The following is a 21,394-nucleotide window of genomic DNA, read 5'->3' as shown; positions in this document are numbered from 1 at the left end:
CGAGATCATCTAGTCTAGTCCTCTGCACTTATGGCAGGACCAAGCATTATCTAGTCCATCCCTGACAGGTGTTTGTCTAACCTGCTCTTGAAAATCTCCAATGATGGAAATTTCACAACCTCTCTACGCAATTTATACCAGTGCTTAACTGCCCTGACTGTTAGGAAGCTTTTCCTAACGTCCAGTCTAAACCGCCCTTGCTGCAATTTAAGCCCATGGCTTCTTGTCCTCAGAGTTAAGGAGAACAATATTTCTGCCTCCTTCTTGTGAAAACTGTTACCATGTCCTCCTTCAGTCTTCTCTTCTCCAGACTAAACAAGCCCAGTTTTTTTAATCTTCCCTAACAGATCCTGTTTTCTAGATCTTGAATCATTTTTGTTGCTCCGTACTTTCTCCAATTTGTCCACATCTTTCCTGAAATGTGGCACCCAGAACTGGACACAATACTCCAAGTGAGGTCTAATCAGCATGGAGTAAAGTGAAATAACTTTTCATGTTTTGCTTACAACACTCCTGCTAATACATCCCAGAATGATGTTTGCTTTTTTTGCAGCAGTGTTACACTGTTGACTCATATTTAGCTTGTGCTCCACTATGACCCCCAGATCCCTTTCTGCAGTACTCTTTTCTAGGCAGTCATTTCCCATTTTTTATGTGTGCAACTGATTGTTCCTTCCTAAGAGGAGTGCTTTCCATTTGTCCTTATTGAATTTCATCCTATTTACTTCAGATCATTTCTCCAGTTTGTCCAGATTATTTTGAATTTTAATTCTCTCCTCTAAAGCACTTGGAACCCCTGCTAACTTGGTATCGTCCACAAATTTTATAAGTGTATTCTCTATGCCATTATCTAAATCATTGATGAAGATATTGAACAGAACCCGATCCAGAACTGATCCCTGTGAGATCCCACTCATTATGTCCTTCCAGCTTGACTGTGAACCACTTATAACTACTCTCTGGGAACGGTTTTCCAACCAATTATGCACCCACCTTATAGTAGCTCCATCTAGGTTGTATTTCCCTAGTTTGTTTATGAGAAGGTCATGTGAGATGGTGTTAAACATCTTACTAGAGTCATAATATGCCAAATCTACCACTTCCCCGCTATTCACAAGGCTTGTTACACTGTCCAAGACAGTTATCGGGTTTGACATGATTTGTTTTTGACAAATCCATGCTGACTGTTACTTATCACCTTATCATCTTCCAGGTGTTTTCAAATTGATTATTTAATTATTTGCTTCATTATCTTTCCGGATACTGAAGTTAAGATGACACATCTGTAATTTCCTGGGTTGTCCTTATTCCCCTTTTCATAGATTGGCACTATATTTGCTCTTTTCCAATCCTCTGGAATCTCCCCCATTTTCCATGACTTTTCAAAGATAATTGCTAATGGCTCAGATATCTCTTCAGTCACTTCCTTGAATATTCTAGGATATATTACATCAGGTCTGGTGACTTGACGACATCTAATTTGTCTAAGTAATTTTTAATTTTTTCTTTCCCTATTTTAACCTCATATCCTACCTCATTTTCACTAGCATTCACTATGTTAGACGTCCAATTGTTACTAAACTTTTTGGTGAAAAGTGAAACAAAAAAGTCATTTAGCACTTCTGCCATTTTCACATTTTCTGTTATTGTTTTCCCCCTTATTGAGTAACAGGCCTATCCCATCCTTGGTCTTCCTTTTGATTCTAATGTATTTGTAGAAAGTTTTGTAGTTACCCTTTATGTCTCTAGCTAGTTTAATCTCGTTTTGTGCCTTGGCCTTTCTAATTTTGTCCCTACATACTTGTGTTATTTGTTTATATTCATCCTTTGTAATTCAACCTAGTTTCCACTTTTTGTAGGACTCTTTTTTGAGTGTCAGATCATTGAAGATCTTCTGATTATGCCAAGGTGGTCTCTTACCATACTTCCTATCTTTCCTACACAGTGGGATAGTTTGCTCTTGTGACTTTAATAATGTCTCTTTGAAAAACTGCCAACTCTCTTGAACTGTTTTCCCCTTAGAGTTGCTTTCCATGAGTTCTTACCTATCAGCTCCCTGAGTTTGCTGAAATCTGCCTTCTTGAAATCCATTATCTTTATTGTGCTGTTTTCCCTCCTGCCATTCCTTAGAATCATGACCTCTACCATTTCATTATCACTTTCACCCAAGCTGCCTTCCACTTTCAAATTCTGAACCAGTTCCTCCCTATTTGTCAAAATCAAATCTAGAACAGCCTCTCCCTAATAGCTTTCTCCACCTTCTGAAATAAAAAAATGTTTCCAATACATTCCAAGAACTTGTTGGATAATCTGTGTCCTGCTCTGTTATTTTCCCAACAGACGTTTGGGTAGTTGAAGTTTCCCATCATCACCAAATCCTGTGCTTTGGATGATTTTGTTAGTTGTTTAAAAAAAGCCTCATCCACCTTTTCTTCTTGGTTAGATGGTCTATAGTAGACCCCTGCCATAACATCACCCTTGTTTTTTACTCCTTTTATCCTTATCCTGAGACTTTCAATAAGTCTGTCTCTTATTTCCTTCTCAGCCTCAGTCCAAGTGTATACATTTTTAAAATATAAAGCAATGCTTCCTCCCTCTTTTCCCTGCCTGTCCTTCCTGGGCAAGCCGTACCCTTCTATACCAATATTGCAGACATGCGTATTTTCCCACCAAGTCTCTGTTATGCCAGCTATGTCATAGTTGTGCTTATAAACTAACATTTCAAATTCTTCCTACTTATTTCCCCTACTTCTCATATTAGTATACAGGCATTTAAGATCCTGATTTGATTCCCCCCATATGTTCTCTCTTGTCTCTTCCTTATGCCTGCTATAATGGCCCATGCTCCTGCCAGATTCCAACCCTTCTCCCAGGTCTCCATGTTTTTGACTTACCTGTGGGCTTTTGTCACCTGCCCCCATTAAATCTAGTTTAAAGGAGATCTTATGTTTAAAACACAGCTGGAGGGATAGATACAATAGCATTAGTTTTTAGAAAACTTTCAAGGACATAGTTATCATTATTTGATGTGTAGGTCTTCCTTTCAGATGTTTCTGTTTAAATAAGGACTATAATACAATTTCTTCTCTTCTGTTATTTGGTTTATCTTTGGAGGCACAGGCTTGCTACAGGAAGTGGTATATCTGGTGAGTCAGGGAGCTGACCCCGATGAGATTGGATTAATGAATATAGATGAACAACTTCCAGTCCTAGAGTACCCTCAGCCTGGTCTGGACATCATCAAGGTACAGTTGATTTAACTGCAAGTCTTTCAGCATTCAGGTGCTTTTTTTAGCCCCATATTTATCATTATTCCCTTTCTCCCACTATTTTATCCTTTTCATCACGCGACCTGCTCAGTTTGTTTCAATGATTCAGAATTTTATTGTTTTTTTTTTTTAATGTATTATAATGTTTTATTGTACTTTGTTATGTTTTTAGATATGTTATTCAGTGACCTAAATGCCTCGGTGGGAGTGCTCTAAATATAAAGGGCCCAATTCTGCCCTTTCCTTATGTAAGTAGAGGTGACTCAAATCAGGTAGCTCTGGTTTGTTCCCTAGCCTCTCCCTCACCTTGCTGGATCTGCATAGAAGTTTGTGCCAGGAGTGGGTGAGAGACAAACACCTGGATCTCTCTATGGTGGTTTGGAGGGTACAGAATATTTTGCACAAGATGCCATGTACCCTTGAGAAGTGGTCATGAGGACTAGTGTTTTAAGTCTGGTCTGTTAGACAAAGGAAATGCAGTAGATCTAATCTAACTGGATTTCAGTAAGGCATTTGATATAGTTCCACATGGAAAATTATTAGTCAAATTTTGGAACACGGGTTAATTTGAGAACTGAAAGGTGGATAAGGAACTGGTTAAAGAGGAGATTGGAATGGGTTGTACTGAAAGGTGAACTGTCAGGCTGGAGGGAGGTTACTGGTGGAGTTCCTCAGAGATCAGTCTTGAGACCAATCTTATTTAACATTTTTATGAATGACCTTGGCACCAAAAGTGGGAGTGTGCTAGTTAAATCTGAGGATGACACAAAGTTGGGAGGTATTGCCAATACAGAGGAGGACTGGAATATCATACAAGAAGATCTGGATGACCTTGAAAGCTGGAGCAATAGAAATGGGATGAAATTTAATAGTGCTAAGTGCAAGGTCATGCACTTAGGGACTAGCAACAAGAATTTTTGTTATAAGCTGAGGACTTATCAGTTGGAAGCAACTGAAGAGGAGAAAGACCTGCATGTATTGGTTGATCATAGGATGACTATGAGCCGCCAATGTGATGTGGCCGTGAAAAAGGCTAATGCAAGCCTAGGATTCATCAGGTGAGATATTTCCAGTAGAGATAGGGAAGTGTTATTGCCATTATACAAGGAACTGGTGAGACCTCATCTGTAATAGTGTGTGCAGTTCTGGTCTCTCATCTTTAAGAAAGACTAATTCAAACTGGAACAGGTGCAGAGAAGGGCTACTAGGATGATGTGAGGAATGGAAAACTTACGTTATGAGATTTGACTCAAAGAACTTGGCTTGTTTAGCGTAACCAAAAGAAGGCTAAGGGGAAATATGATTGCTCTCTATAAATTCATCCGGGGATAAATTCCAGGGAGGGAGACGAGTGATTTAAGTTAAGTACCAGTGTGGACGCAAGAACAAATGGATATAAACTGGCTGTTGGGAAGTTTAGACTTGAAATTAGATGAAGGTTTTCTAACCATCAGAGGAGTGAAGTTCTGGATCAGCCTTCCAAGGGGAGCAGTGAGGGCAAAAAAAAAACGAACTACCTTCAAGACTGAGCTTGATAAGTTTATGGAGGGGCTGGTATGATGGGACTGCCTATGATCTGTAGCCGATCTGTGACTGTGAGCAGCAAATATCTCCAATGGCTGCTGATGGGACACTAGATGGGGATGACTCAGAGTTACTACAGAGAATTCTTTCCTATGTGTCTGGCTGGTGGGTCTTGCCCACATGCTCAGGGTCTAAATCAGGGGTTCCCAAACTTTCAGCTGTGAGGGTCACACCACTCAGTCTTGCTGTTTTGGTGGGCTGGAGCAGCTGGACCCACGTCACATGGAAGAGGGGCAGGGGAAGGGGCGGGGCTGGGAGGGGGGAGCGGCCGCTGCGTGGCTCTGCTTGGGGCTGGGAGCGGCGCACTGGGCCCATGTGGGAAAGGGGCGGGTGAATGAGGGGGACCGGGAGGGGGGAGCAGGCCAGTCAAGATGTGTCAATGGGCCAGATGCGGCCTGCGGACTGTAATTTGGGGACCCCTGGTCTAAATGATTGCCATATTTGGGGTCAGAAAGGAATTTTCCCACAGCTCAGAATGGTAGAGACTCTGAGGGTTTTTCACCTTCTTCTGCACCATGGAGCATGGATCACTTGCAGATTTAAACTAGTGTAAATGGCAGATTCTCTGTAACATGAAGACTTTAAATCATGATTTGAGGACTTCAGGAGCTCAGCCAGAGCTTATGGGTCTGCTACAGGAGTGAGTGGTTGAAGTTCTGTGGCCTGCATTGTGCAGGAGATCAGACTAGATGATCATGGTAGTCCAATCTGATCTTAAAGTATATGAGTCTACACTTAAAACTTAGTTTAACATAGCTATGCTGTTCACCCCCCTGAGTGCAGTAACTATGCTGACCTAACCCCCAGTGTAACTGCAGCTAGGTCAATTGAAGAATGCTTCCATCAACCTAGCTACCAACACTCAGGGAGGTTGAGTTCCTGCAGCGCTGGGGAACCCCCTCTTCCATTGCTGTAGTCTGTGTCTGCAATATGAGGTTACAGTGGCATAGCTACAGCACTGTAGCTATGTAACTGTAGTGCCTGTAGTGTAGACATGGCCTTGGAATGTAAGCTCTTTGGGGCAGGAACCATCTTTTTGTTATGTTTGTACAGCACCTAGCAAAATGGGGCCGTAGTCCATGAATAGGGTTCCTAGGAGCTACCACAATACAAATAATAATAGTGAATGAATTTAGTGTTAGATTGCATACGGATAGCTACATTGCAGATAACACCGCTATAAAACATGAATCCCTATGATTTTAACTGCCAGCAGGTTATTCAAGTACCAATATAGTAACTATCTCTAAGTTTATGATTTAAAATGTTCTGTTTTTAAAATACTGACAAAACACTGATAAATCATTGGATTGAGCGCTTTGCCTGGGCCTAATTCTGAATGTACTTTAAACTGCATGATTGAAATAAAGAAAAATGTTAGTGAAGAAATTTAGGGTGGAATTTGCAAAAATGCTCTGCATCTGGCTAACTCTGCTCCCATTCACATTAGTTTAAATGGGAGCAGAGATAGCCTGACCCAGAGCGCTTCTGAAAATCCCACTCCCCATCTTGAAAAACCCAATGGTAAAAAGAATGTAAGAGGTTTGCAAATGACCAGTGACTGAAAAGTCTCATTATCTTAACTTGTGACATTTGGAAAAACATGCACACGATGATCAAATTCTTAGCCCTGAATCCTCATTCATCTGAGCAGTGATTTCCTGAATGTAAAGCAGTGCAGTAAGGACACCTTAAGTTTGACAATTTAGGAAGAAATGCCAGCCAACTTATTTGCAGTAAGAAATGTTTCCTCCTTCCATTTTCTTTTAGGAGCTCACATCTCCTCGCCTCATAAAAAGCCACCTACCATATCGGTTTTTGCCTTCAGACCTCCATAATGGTGATTCCAAGGTAAAAATGAATTAGCGTTTGAGTAGCTGTACCACTGGCTGGTGCTTGCATGGTTTGTGATGTGAAGGAAATACCCTTTTAATAAGATGGATTGTTTTCACTTTCATAGGTAATATACATGGCTCGCAACCCCAAAGACCTGGTAGTGTCCTATTACCAGTTTCACCGCTCCCTAAGAACCATGAGCTACAGAGGAACATTTCAAGAATTCTGTCGAAGGTTTATGAATGACAAATGTAACGAACTTTTCTCTGTTTGTGATGCAATCTGTTTTCCATTTATTTTTACCTCTGCAATTCATATATTATTATTGTATAGTATTACATTTCTGGTGATATTTTAGTTGTTTTATGAGCATTGCAAACTGATTTTTAATCTAATGTTGGATGGATTCACATTGTAGAATTTCTCCATGTAGATGCAAACTATGGACACATCATCTAAACATTGCACAGATTGAAATATTGGGCTCTATGGACTCAATCCTGCAGCAATTTACTCACGCAAAACTCCCATTAAGGTCAATTAGAGCCTAATCCTGCAATGTACTGGGTGCCTTATAGGAAATGCACTGAAATCAATCAGATTGCTTAGCAAGTTGAGGCCATTCGTCACCTTTTGTGAGTCACTTTTCTCCCCACAGGATTGGGCTCAAATAAAGAGTGAAAGATTTTGTCGTAGTCTCAGGCACTATGTGGGAATACCCTTCAGCCTATCTGTAGTGAAGCACACACTAGTTATATTGTGGTATTGTAAAATCAAGGGTATTAAGTATTGTAAAATTAAGGGTATTATGGAGGTTTTATGCCTTCCTCTGAAATATCTGGCTTTGGCCACTGTTGGAAACAAGATACCAGATAAGCTGGACCATGATGGCCTGTTTCATGACGGCAGTTTCTATAGGCATGTCTATACTTCATTGTCAGCTTGAGCAATGGCTTGAGTATTGTCCCTAATCTGACTCCCATCCACACACAAAAATCTCTAGGTGGGTAGTGCTTTACGCTCAAGCTCGCTGGCCCCCCACAAAAGGTAGGTTGAAACTCGGTGCTGCTGCTGCTCAGGCTGGTAATGCAGTGGGGATGCATCATGGAGCAGCTCCAGTTAGCACAGCTCATTGGGTGCTCACTGTGTAGCTCTGGGGTTGTTTTGCAGTGTGGGCACTCTCAGTTTGCTCTCACTTGAACTAGCCTAACTTCTGTGGAGTAGCTCAAGTGTACAACTCAGACTAACTGTTGCAGTAAAGACTAAACCCTGTGGTTTTGCCATGGGATGTCTTTAAGACATTTGCCAATAGTTTTATACACTTTTTAGTAGTGGGAGAGAAAGTTTAGCAGTCAGTATCCATCTAATTATATTTGTCTGAAAAAGCCTCTTTAAATTACATAAGTCTGACAGAGCAAATTAGATTAATGTTTTGGTTTATCTGACTCACCCAAAGTCAGGGTAGCTATTTATTCAAAATAACCACTCTGTCTGTTGTAAAAACACAATATGACTGATTTGCATCAGTCCTTGATGCAACCATTGTCCTATAGCAATCTTCATAGAAGAGCAGTATGGTTAGCATAGTCTGGGAGGAACTGCAGCTGATGGTTCCATTTGAAGGAACACTCTTAGAAGGACATGCCCCATGCAGGGGAGAGGAAGTCTGCCAGTCCAACTCTCAGAGTAAATTCTGGAGGAATTCTTCCAGGGTGGTGGCTTTGTCTCCAGTACTCCCCAAAAAAGAAGCCAGAGATTGACCCTCAGAATCTGTGGATCTCAGGCAGCAAGCCTCCATTGGAGTTGAACTTTGAAGGAGTCATTGGATGCAGTTGCCTTGTGATCTTAAAGCGGGGTTCCATACGGAGGAAGAATGAACCAGTGGAGGTGTGACATTGGCCTCTATGGGAGCCACACTGAGCTAGCTTAAACAGGGCAAAACTGCAAAGAATGGGGCAGGCAAACCCCTAAATACCGGTGATTTTTCTTCCCTAAGATTATACCAAGCCAGCAACAAGCAGCTTCTGGTCATTCAGAAGATAAAAATACAGTTCCTGTAAAGTTATCCAGCCCTTTGGCTAGTACCCCAGATAGCCAAGTCAAATATGATGGAGATTACTGAAAATCTTTATCCATCCTATGTAAAAAAAGTTCTACCAGTCCCAAAGGACAGGACACATTACCAAACAGGTCAATGAATAGTTCAGGTCTTACCCAAATACATGCTTAAAGCCAATGCTTATTAACTAAACTAATATTTATTTTTTAAAAAGGAAAGAGAGTAATGGTTAAAAGATCATTATACATACACATGAATATAAAGTTCTTAGCTCAGTTTCAAAGTAGAGATGATAACTGAGTTGCAAAGTTCTTAATTTGCAAAAAGTTTCTGGAAATTACACAAACAGCTTGGGGCTTAGCAGTCCTTGTTTAAAGCTTCCTTGTTAGAAATCCAGTCCAGAATAATGAAGCAGAAATGAAGACCAATATAGTCCATGTACAGAGTCTTTATCATTTCTTCCATGAGAAATAACAGGGCGATTCCAGACTGGTGCTGGGATCCCAATCTTGCAATCCAAACTTTCCCTGACAAAGCTTGGACAGATTTCAGATAAAAAGGATTGGATCCAAGGCTTCTTTTATAGTCTTTTATCAGGCTGTCACAGACTTTTGTCAGCAAGTGTTTCCCTGTGTGAACAATAGGTAATCTCTTGTGTCTTTGAAGTAACCACCTATTTCCTGGATACACATTGGTAACTATTCATTAAACAGTTAATAGACAGTTTACTTAAATCTCAAAGAGAAATACAGAATTAGATTATTACACCCAAAGTTAATCGAAATGTTAAATATTCCATTTTGGTCTCTGAATCAATAGAACAATCGTAATAGACAGGAAAGCAATCTATCTACATTGTTAATCTCTAACAAGATATAGGTAAACAACATCAAATAACTATCAACACTTGCATTTCAAAGCTCTAGTCTACTTATAAGGCATGGATGGCCCTCATTACCATTTGTATTTTCCTTTAATATGTCTTAAAGGTTGGATTTGGGCCATGCAGCTTGCAAAGTTGCTTAGCCTTTCTGGCCCAGTGTCACAAAAGGTTAATAACAGGCTTTATAAACCATTGTTGTTTTCTCCTGTGGGTTGCAGCTGGATGAGAGGAGAGGTGGCGAATTACCCTTTGTCCGTGCCATTTCATCTCCAACATGCCCCATCCAAACTTGGAGCACTGGAGCGTTGTGAAGGAGTTTCAATGGAGATGGGGTGTGGAAAGGGGAACATTCCACAGAGGTGCATTACAGCACTTTCTATGTCCCTATACCTGTGCAAATGGGGCCTTTTATAATGTAATAAATTTAACTAAGGACCATGTCATGCACTCAGTTTTTTCTCTGAGAGGGAATGAAAGGAGCAGAAAACCTGCTCCTTTGGCCAGAGTTCTGCTGGAGGAAGAAGGACTGAGCCAACATGACATCATTGTCCCTCCATCCCTCTCCCCTCCTGACTCTGTGGAAACCCCTCCATACACCTTCTCTTCATGTTGGCTCTTTAGTTACAGGGCATGGGGATGAAGTCAGAGAAGATCCTCACTTTGTGGCATCATCCCCTGAAAATCTGCGGGGCTTTCCTCAGATCAGATAATGGTAACCCATGTCAGCACTATCTTAAATGGCTGCTGCTCTGCACCTTCAAATCCACCTGACTTGGGTTAGCAGCAGCCAGTATTGAGCTGTCCTGTGTGATATTTTTTGCTTAACTGATTTGTAACCCTAATTGTAAACACTTATTTAGAGGTGTGTGAAATAGTCAGAACAAGAAAGAGTGCTCAAAATGCCAGTTTTTCACATACTATTACATACTTGGAAAATGGATCTCTCTTGCTCAAAAATTACCTGTGTTGTGTGATTTTTTCACATGAAAAATGGCCTCTTCATACGGTAAAAATGAGGCCATTATCAAATTAAAATGAGTCTTTTCCAAGTGCAAGGTGGCTTCAGAATCCAAAGTTCAGAAATGGAATATTGGCTCATTTTATATAGCTACTTTTTTGAATTTCATGGAAAATATAATTTGAAAAGAAAATTGCCCCCTAATCAAATGACAAGAAGTTTTAATGTAAAATGTCTTGGGAAAATGTTCACCTGTTTTGCACGGATTCTACTTCATGATGATTTGAAGTATCATTCGGAATTGTGATAGATGACAAATTAATAACAAATGAACGAATTTTCAGAATGTATTTTTTCTTGGATTATGTACCCAAATATATTCTCTTCTGGTAATATTAGCAGCAAAAGATACTTTTTTTCTCAGTGTAACTGTCTTGTAGAGACCAATATCTGATCTTTATTACGCTGGTGTAAATTGACTGAAGTCAATGGATCTAGTCTGGATTTATACCAGTGTAAGTGAGATAAAGTTCTGGCCCTAAATACTGATATTCTTTTGGATGAGCACAAGTGCTTCTAGACAATTTAAAAGCAACAGAAACAAGACAGTAAATTTAGATTTTGGGGCATTGGGAAAGATTTAACTGTGTGTAGAATTTCCTGGCTATAGATTTTTACTTTTGATTTTCACTATTGTTTCCAGAACAACATTAGGATGTATAGAGCCATTTCCTCGATACTTTCTTAAGTAAGGAAGAAAAGGTTGATCTGCTCTAGGAATTGCACTGCATGTAGGAAAGCAGTGAGGAGGAATCCTTTATCAAATGTGGATAATGGTTTCTTAGACCATCTATACTACTCTCCCTCCATGCTATATTCACTTTCTGCTGAATGTGGCCAAGTGAAAGGGAAGTGGACCATAGTGTGACATGTAAACTGCAGGAATGTCCTCTCATTCCCATTCAGTAATATGCATAGTGACTGGGAATCTACATGAACATTTTTTTGCTGGCTCCCTTTCAACTCATGAGCAATACATCAGTGTTATTGAACTCAAAAGAGTGCTCATCATGCAACACAGTTGGCTTTTGTATTGAATCATAGCCATAATAACATGCCTTTAGAGCAAGTCAGCTCTCTGTGAAGGTGTTAACATCTAATCAACACTGATGGAGACTCTACTTTATTCTGGGGATGTTCCTTGTTAGGAATAGAAACAGTGCAGAAACAAAAAAATTCCCTTGGAAGTATAAAGTGCTTCAGTCATTCAGATGTACTTATTTTCCTCAGTTGTTCCTGTTCAAAAAGGAGTCATAACAATACTGATCATATTCCTTGTCCGTTATAATGTCCTCTGTCTCTGCAGTAGGATATGGTTCATGGTTTGAGCATGTGCAAGAATTCTGGCAACATCACATGGACTCCAATGTACTTTTCCTCAAGTATGAAGATATGCACAAGGTAAACCAGATATTATAAATAATTTTCTATAGCCTGATACTGTTCGTGATTCAGATTAATCAAATTAGGAGTCTAAAGTCAGGCTCCTAAGTCTATATTTAAGTTCTGAAACGTGTGGCCTAATTTTCCAAAGCACTGATCCCAGCAGCATTCACCGTCTTTCATGTAAGCTGTGAAGTGCTTAGCACTTTTTGAAAATCAGATAATTTATTTAAGAGCCTAAATAAGGATTTAGGGCCAGATCCACCAGACGGAAGTACCTAAGTCTTGGGTTTAGGCACCGAAGTCTCAGTTTTGGCTCCATTTCGATCCACAAAACTGATGCCAGGCCCTGCAGGCACCTAAGGTTTCCTAGGCACCTATGTTTCTGCCTCTGGGCATTTGCTGGTTTTCCAATATTTGAGTTTGGGGAATTCAACTTTCACATTCAGGAAAGGCACTAGCACAGGATGCTATTTTGCAGTTGCAACCTTAACTCCACCGTAGCACATTTTTCGCATTTGTATATTTAATCTTGACATCTATTAACTTTTACTTGTTTTTAAATATTTTCTTACAGGACCTTGCAACAATGGTTGAGCAGCTGGTGAGATTCTTGGGAGTTTCTTATGACAAAGCACAGCTGGAATCCATGGTGGAACATTGCCACCAACTCATTGACCAGTGCTGTAATGCAGAAGCCCTTCCAGTTGGCAGGGGTATGTGTAATATACACACTGACTTCTTAAGATGGACATTACAAAAGGACAGGTGATGGATTGATAACGTCCAGGATGTGTTGGCAAATTATTGTCCTTAATTAGATCTAAAATGTTTTTGAAACAACCTAGGGAAAATTATCATTAGTCTGATATGAACTCTGATCATTTAGTATTGGAACAAAGAAGGAGTGAAAGTGATTTAAAAGAAAATAAAAACATCCAGGGTGAACATTTCACATTTACAAATATTTTAAAGAGATAGGGCCAACTTCACCAGTGGTGCAAGTGGGTGCAACCCCACTTACTTTAAATGTGTTGTCTCTGCTTATATCAGTGATAAATTTCACTCTAAAAGAAGCATTGAACTGAAAAAAGAAAAACAATCAAAACACAACCTGGTTGTAACAGGGAGATGAACGTCTAGCAGCAGCAAAGATAACCACTGCATAGATTTTAAGGCCAAAAGGGATCATTAGACCATCTGGTCTGATCTCTTGTATAATACAGGCCATAGAAATTCACCCGGTTACTGCGGCATTGAGCCCAATAACTTGTGTTTGATTAAAGCATCTCTTCCACAACAGCATAACTTCTTGATTTGAAGACAACGAGAGGTGGAGAATCTATCCTTTTCCTCGGTAGCTTGTTCCAATTGTTAATCACCCTCACTGATTACAATGTGTGCCTTGTTTCTAACTGGAATTTGTCTGACTTCAGCTTACAACCCTTGGTTCTTGTTATGCCTTTATCTGCTAGATTAAATAGCTCTTTGGTACCCTGTATTTTCTCCCTGTGACAGTACTTATACATAGTAATCAATTTATCTCTCAGCCGTCTTTCTGATAAGCTAAACAGATTGAGTTCTTTAAGTCTCTGACTGTAAGGTATTTTCTCCAGCCGTCAAATCACTTTTGTGGCTTTTTCTTCATCCTTTACAATCTTTCAACATCCTTTTTAAAACATGGACACCAGAACTGTACACAGTATCCCAATATTGGCCTCAGAGAATGCTGAATACAGATGTAAAATCACCTCCTTACTCCTACTTACTACTCCCCTACTTATACATCCAAGGATAGCGTTAGCCCTTATTGCCACAGCAACACACTGGGCATAATAGGATAGTTGTTAGACTGATAGCTAACGATAGGATAGTGAAGTCAGAATTTGGTCTGGGAACTCACTTTTCAGAGTCTCTTCTTCCCAGGATATCGTCCCTCCATTCTATAGGTATGGCCCACATTCCTTGTTCCTGGATGTGTGATCTTGCGTTTTGCTTGAATGGGCCCAGTTTACCAAGTGATCCAGATTACTCTGTATGACTAGCTGTCCTCATCATTACTTACTACTCTGCCAATCTTTGTATCATCCACAATTTTATAAGCAGTGATTTTATGTTCACTTCCCAATCATTGATAAAAATATTGAGCGGCACTGGGTCTAGAACGATCCCTACAGAACCTCACTAGACACATCCCCATTGAGTGATGGTTCACCACTGACAACTATTTTTTGAGATCGGTCAGTTAGTCTGTTCTTAACCCATGTATTGAATGCTGTATTGATATGTATAGTGCTATTTTTCAAATCAGAATGTTGTGTGATACTAAGTCAAATGCCTTACAAAAGTGTAAGTATATTACATCTACGTAGTTACTTTCATCAACCAAATATGTAGTCTCATCATAGAATGAAAACAGGCTTTTTTGACAGGATCTATTTTCCATAGAGCCATGCTGACTGGCATTATTTCCCCTCCTTTAATTCTTTAATGATTAAATCCTGTATCAGCTTTTCCATGGTTTTGTTCAGGACTGACAACAGGCTAATTGATCTACAATTACCTGGATCATCCCACTTGCCTTTGTTGAATATTGGCATGACGTTAGCACGTGATCAGTCTTTACAAACAACTGCCTTTATAAGGCAGCTCCTTATTTTCATCTGAAAAATCTGTTATTCTGAAAGCCTGGCATGGAAAGATACCATATATACTGTAGAGCAGTGGTCCCCAAACTGTGGGGCTCATCCCCCTAGAAGGACATGGAGGAACATTCAGGGGAGGCACGGCAGGGTTGGGCCAGGCCCCATGGGGTGTGGGGAGGAAGCGCCACTCAGCCCCACTCTGCCCCCAGCTCCACTCAAGCTTCAGCCCTGCCCCTGATTCCTGACCGCAGCTCCGCTCCTGGCCCCGGCCGCAGCCTCTGCTCCCAGCAGCAACCCCAGCTCCCTTCTGCAGTGCCGTCTCCTAGCCCTGCTGTGGGCCCCCCACCCAGCTGCAATCCTACTCTTGGCCCCAGCCACAGCTCCAGCCTTGGGCCTGGCTCCTGACCATGGCTCCTGGGAGCGGGCATGGGCAGATTACATTAAGGGAAAGCAGGGGCACGACTTAAACAGTTTGGGGATTACTGCTGTGGATCACTGTGCTGTGCTGTCATTCGAGTAGCAGACTGGGAATCAGAACTCCTGAGATCTATTCCCTGCTCTGTATTTGATTTGCTCTGCGACCTTGCGTCATTGTGTGCCTCCATTCCCCTGTCTGAACACAGGTATGAAAATCATTCTTATCTGCCGCAGACTGTGTGTTCAGTGTGGGAAACGATGCATTCTTAACTCAAGTTAACTAATGAGGTACAATCCTAGTGAAGAGAAGGCAGTTTGTAGTTTTCACATGAGTTAGCTGGCTGAGATAAAGGACTAGCTTCCCTTCTCCCTCCTCCTCCCTGCCCCAGTGCAGGTTCTGTCTATACTGGCAAGATAGCTCACTGTAAAAAATCCACGGGGCTAGACCCACAAAGGAGACGTAGGCTTAGCATTGCGATGCCTAACTTTAGTCATCCTGCTGCCTACTGGAATCTCCAGCCCTGACAGAGGCACCCAGGCTCCCTGTACAGTGAATGGGGACAGTGAGGTGCCTAAGAACGGCAGTCACAAAAGCCAGCACACTGTGAGGAGCCACCTAAGCTAGCCGATCGGAAATGGCAAAAAGAGGGGTGTGGTGTAAACCCTGCCCCTCAAAGGAGTTAGGCACCTAACTCCTGCTTAGGATTCACAGCCATGATCTCTCTCCTGGAGGGAAAACAGAGCAGAGATACTATCAGTTCCTCTGCCAGTTCACACACTGGCTTTCAGTACAATAGAATAGTTAAGTTAGAATTTGACCTGGCCATCCAGTTTCACAGAGGGCGGGGGGAGTAGGAGGAGGAGATAAAGGCAGTCATACCTTCCTTTTCATCCCCAGCTGTGGCTAAACAGCTGAGCAGAGGCAAGGGATGGGGCCATAGCGCTGGTGCTGCTGCTTCCTCGCTCCCTGATCGGCTTCTACGGAGAGAGGTTTCACTGGCCTTTTGAATGGCAGCCATGGGGACAGAGAGCAGGGCTGTGGTGAGAACACTGCAACCTGTCAGTCCTCAAATGGAAGTGCAAAGTAGCTTCTCTGCAGGCCAACCTGTCTGCATGGCATCCAGACGAACAGGTGCAGTGTGAGGGTCTGCCCTTCGTGATCCCACCCTGGTGCTGTTGCTGCTATCTATTGTTTTACATTAGACCCTACAGGCCCCAGTCAGGGATCAGTAGCCCTTTGTGCTAGGCTCTATACATAAGCTCTTATTTTATGATAGAGAAGGGAGCAACTGTAGCCAACTTAACACCTGGTAATTTATTTGCTGTCTGCTTTTTATTAAAATTTTGTTTTGAATTCATTTTGATTGCTGTCTTTGGCTTTTGCAATGTTTTGTTCCTTCAAAATGCAACTTCATTAATGGCAGTTTTGTTCTCCTCTGTTCATTTATGTGATGTAGAATGGTAGCAATAACACAACAGCTTACTGCAATTTGTTCCAAATATTTTTAATTTATCATCAACTACATTTATGTTATTATTTTGCTTTATTTTGGTTCTTTAATTTTTTTTTCTTTTAGCACATTGATCTTTACTCTGAAGAAAACCCTGAGCTGCTGTGAAAGCAGGGCATTTTGATTAGCTATGTTACTTATGTTTGCTTCATATCACATCATAAATTACACAGTTGCATGATTCAAATGATAAACCAGGTGGGTGACTTTTTGATAAGCTATCACTCTATATGGTTGAGATAGTTACTAGGAAAATACACTATCGTACATTCATTTTATAAAACTTGTAATTTGTCCATAAGATATCATTAGAGAGATTCAGAAATAACAAGGTTCTTCGCTTTTCTTATCTAGACAAAGGAAGAAACCTTTTTTATTACCTAAAGGATAACATATGATTTTATGTTGCACAGTGTACTGTATTTGTCCCATATTTATTGCTAGAGCACAACTGAAATCAATACCTGGCTTTTGTGAATGCAAGAATGTTTTTTATTAATAGTACTAACTGCCCTGTTTGACACAGGAAAGCTAGTACCAGCACTTATTTGCCAAAAGCTGTCAGATTAAACATTTTCAGTCAGTTTCAAAGCCTTGATTTTAGGGGATTGAAAATGAAAAGTCTAGTAGTGGATTATATTTTGAGGGGTTCTAGGGAAAGGTTTATTTCACAGAATGACACTTGTCATGTGTAATAACTAATTTCACTTCAAGTCACTGTGCAATTGGTGAGATACTCATTGCTAACTTTTTGACAAAGCTCACGGATAATTATGTCCTTGGATCCAATTATGTAGCTACAAAATATAAGCAACTGTCATTAAATTAACTGGGAGTTTCTCATTTACATCAAATGCATAATTGGGTCCCCTGTGTGTAATTTTTGGTCTTGTTAATATGATTAAGTTCTGTGGTAGCATTGTCCTGATTCTCCTCCCTGTTACAGTAGTTTAACAACCTTGCTTTTAATAGAGCTAATCTTCACTTAAACCAATGTAAGTAAGAAGAGAATCAGGCCTTCTAACGCCCAACACCATGGTGGATTAATTATATAATATGAGCCTGACCCAACACTATGTTACTCCAGTTGATTTTGACTGAGTTAAAGTGGCATCAAATCAGAATGACGCAATGGTGAATAAGGCCTGGAATGTTTGACTGGCAATTTTGATATTGTTTTCAGGTCATTTTATTAGTTGGATTCAGTAGAACAGTAAAAATATTTTATACAAGGAGCCAAATTTTCAAACATGGATGGCTAAAGTGCACCCACAGAAAATATGCAGACACTCATTATTCATGCACAATTCATATTTATATGCACAAACTGAGAACCTGGATGCATATTTTTGTAGGCATAATTTAGATACTCATCTCTGAGAAATTGCCTCATTGTATTTGTACAATCATAAGCACCTTTTATACATCAACTGAACATAAAGTAAAAGCATTTAACAATCTTCAGTGTTATTTTATTCTCTTCTGGGTATGTTCTTCCACCAATATATGATGAAGTTTCAGCGACCATGTAAATACATCCCTTATTCAAAAGGGGATAATTAAACCTCTATTTTATGAACACCAATTTTTTGAACTACCTGTTATAAGAACCATTTTTCCTGACAGGAAAAAAGAAATCACATAATAAAAGTGGTGTTGATGAAAAACAGTGAACATCCCTTCCTGTTCCGCTGCCTTCAGCGCATTGGAAATCCCTTTGTAGTGATTTGAAGAATGAGAAGAAAGCGAGGCTGTGCACCAGTGCTTAATTTGTAATGAAAGAGGTGCTGGGGCTCAAGCTAGGAGGCCAGAGAGCTGCGGCTGCTGGCTGAGCACTCAGCTCTGAAGGCAGTGCTGCCACCAGCAGCAGGGCAGAAGTAAGGATGGCATGGTATGGTGTATTGCCACCCTTACTTCTGTGCTGCTTCTGGCAGCAGTGCTGCCTTCAGAGCTGGGTGGCTGGAGAGTGGTAGCTGCTGGCTGGGAGCCTAGAGTTGCCCGGGCTATGATCTGAGCCCCAGCAAGCCCCAGTGCAAATTAAGCACTGCCATGCACACTACTGTAGTGTATGCACTAGACTTACAGTAATTTTGAGATGTGAAATTATGAACTCCTCAATCTCCAATTAGTTTATAAAATTAGCATTCTACTGTAATAATATTCAAAAGAAATTTGGTACCCGTTATTCTTATTTAAAGATAGAGTGCCAAATCCTGCAAGGGGATGAATGCTTCCTGGATAAAATTCACCACTGTGCAGATGACTGGCCCAAGGAATGTGGTACCTATTTAGAATGCTTCAGTGGGATTTATTGAGGTATATGAATGAATCACCCCTCCTGCAAAAGCTGAGCACCCCAAGTCTTATTGAAGTAAATGAGACTAGAGCAGTGGTTCTTAACCTTTCCAAACTACTGTACCCCTGAAGCCTGAGTCCCACCCCCACGGGGCTGAGGCATGTAACTTAGTTTCATGGCGCCCCTGTGGCTCCAGGCAATTGCCTTTCTTGCCACCCCCAATACCAGCGACCCCTCTAGAACTGTCACAACCCCCAGGTTGAGAAACACTGGACTAGAGGTTGATCTGCAGTTTACAGGAGGTGCCTAGTACCTCATATTATCAGACATGTAATTTTAGAAAACCATCATATCACTAATCTGACTTATGTTCTTTCTCTGTATTTCAGGCCGAGTTGGGCTATGGAAAGACATCTTCACTGTGTCAATGAATGAGAAATTTGATTTAGTTTATAAGCAGAAGATGGGAAAGTGTGACCTCACGTTTGACTTTTATTTATAAAAAATATGCATGCATACAATATCCAGATACTAGCTAGAAGTGCTTTATGCATTCGTTTATTACCTGCAGGACAAACTACTGTAGCTATTATGTGTAACAAGACTTAAAAACAAACAAAATCTAAGTAAACCATAGGAAACACTATTATTCTTGATCCTAAACAGCTGTTTATCCTTCAGTGTTTTAATCCTTTGTCAACATGCAAGAATTTCATAGACAATACAAGAATACTCAGCTGTTATGGAATGTATTATATAAGTATAAGGTATGTATCATATATGCAACTAGAATGTACACTTTTTTCAGCCCCACATTGATTATTTAATGTATTTTATAGAAGCTTTTCACTGGAAACCTAAATAAATTTCAGTAAACCAAATAATTTATTTCAGAGGGAAATCAGTAACAGGCCAAAACTGTATGCTAGAATGATCTCAGGGGTTAGCTGTCACATTTATTTTTATAGTTGGAATGTCAAGGACAGAACAATCCTGTCCCAAACTAATAATGGATAAATATGGGGGTTTCCTTTAATATCAACACTTCCACTATTTGTATGATTTCTGAGTGGATACCATTCGCTGGCATACTTTGCAAGACAGATTCTGTTATGAAACATAACTGTGGTTGTCACTCCACGCAGACATGCTCTTATATCTAATAAGAGCTGGCTGTATTAATTGGGAATGAAATTCATCCCTGTGAAGAGGACGGCCAACATAAGGGCCTGTTCACCACTTAAGTGTCACTCAAGCCCTCACCATAGGGTTTAAGTAACACTTAAGTGGTGCATGGGGCTTGTGCTGGTTAGGAGTCAATTTCTCCCAGGGTTTCTGTGGCACATGCTGGTCTCTTGCACAGGTCTGAGTTTCACCCATTGAGAATGATCCTCTTAGGTAAGGAGTGCTTTCTGCCAGATACTGTGCACCATCAGATCTCATTGAAATCATGGGAATTGAGGGAACTTAGTATTTTTATCATTTCTAGATCCATTCAGATATAAGTTGAAGATGGATGTACATGCTGGTACAAATACGTAAATAAACTAGCAGGTCTTGAAGAAGAGATTTTAAGGATACTCCAGCAGATGGGAGTATAACACAAGTGATAGTATTTATGCAGAATACAGTTGCAGTAACTGACTGTCAGCCATTAATAGTCTGAATTATAATCAGGATTCGACTTTATTTCTTTTAAGTCTTTTTATTTTCCTAACTTGCCTGTGGGCAGTTACATACATCGCTGGGCACAGGCTTCTATGACAATGAGATTCTACAGAATTATTGGATCTTTGATCCTTCAGTTAATTACATTTGTATTTTTAGGTTCTCAGCTGCAGAAGGTCCATTTTGCTAGCCTTACAGTACATCTCACCAAAAGCTGTGAGGAAAGACTAGCAGATTTTAGCATTTTGATTCTGTTGGAGAATAACCTGTCAATACAGCAATTGGCAAGTGGCATGGCATGATGTGGCTTGACAACACCTTTCCTTGTATATTTGTGAGTGAAACTGCTTTCAGTGAAATTTTATTTCTATTTTTATATTTTTTAGTACTGTATGAATATTAAGCACTACACACTATACTTCTGTGCTTGCTTGCGTGTTTAATAAAGACATGTTCCATGCATGGTGGTTTGCTCATTTGTTTCATTAACATTTGCAGATTGAAAAGTGTCTCCTTTTTGAGATCGTTTTGTCCTTGTCAAGTATCAAAAGGCCAGATGCACATGCAAAATAGCTCCTGAATGTTATAGTTTTGCTTTCAGGATTGTGAACAAGGTGAGTGGCTCATGGCTACACTTGCTCTTGCCTACATCATGACCCTTTCTCGCCTTACTGGTTGAAATTCACCCTTGTGCAGAAAGCTAGTTCAAGGTTCATGCCCACATAAGTCGCACGTAAGCTCTGGTTTAAGGTTTTGGGGCTAAATCCACAAAGAGACTTAGGCGTTACAGTGCTCAGAGTTGCAATGCCTAACTGTAGGGTACCT

The 21,394-nt window shown here is 40.5% G+C and overlaps 1 protein-coding gene across 1 annotated transcript in view; it reads left to right on the top strand.

Annotated features, from left to right (window-relative positions):
- The window catches only part of SULT4A1 (sulfotransferase family 4A member 1), a 45,275-nt gene extending 24,244 nt beyond the window's left edge, over positions 1-21,031 (top strand). The window contains 6 exon segments of the mRNA XM_067558984.1: positions 3,115-3,245; positions 6,624-6,704; positions 6,814-6,940; positions 11,956-12,050; positions 12,610-12,748; positions 19,291-21,031. Coding sequence (XP_067415085.1) covers positions 3,115-3,245; positions 6,624-6,704; positions 6,814-6,940; positions 11,956-12,050; positions 12,610-12,748; positions 19,291-19,403 — 686 coding nt within the window. The 3' untranslated portion in view covers positions 19,404-21,031.
- Positions 21,032-21,394: the final 363 nt, after the last annotated feature.

The sequence above is a fragment of the Emydura macquarii genome, unplaced genomic scaffold, assembly GCF_026122565.2.
Source record: "Emydura macquarii macquarii isolate MOO-44397 ecotype Brisbane River unplaced genomic scaffold, CSIRO-AGI_Emac_v2 contig_2205, whole genome shotgun sequence".
Classification (NCBI taxonomy): Eukaryota; Metazoa; Chordata; order Testudines; family Chelidae; genus Emydura; species Emydura macquarii.
Note: the sequence above shows the minus strand (reverse complement) of the source record. Positions and strands in the feature narration are given on the sequence as shown.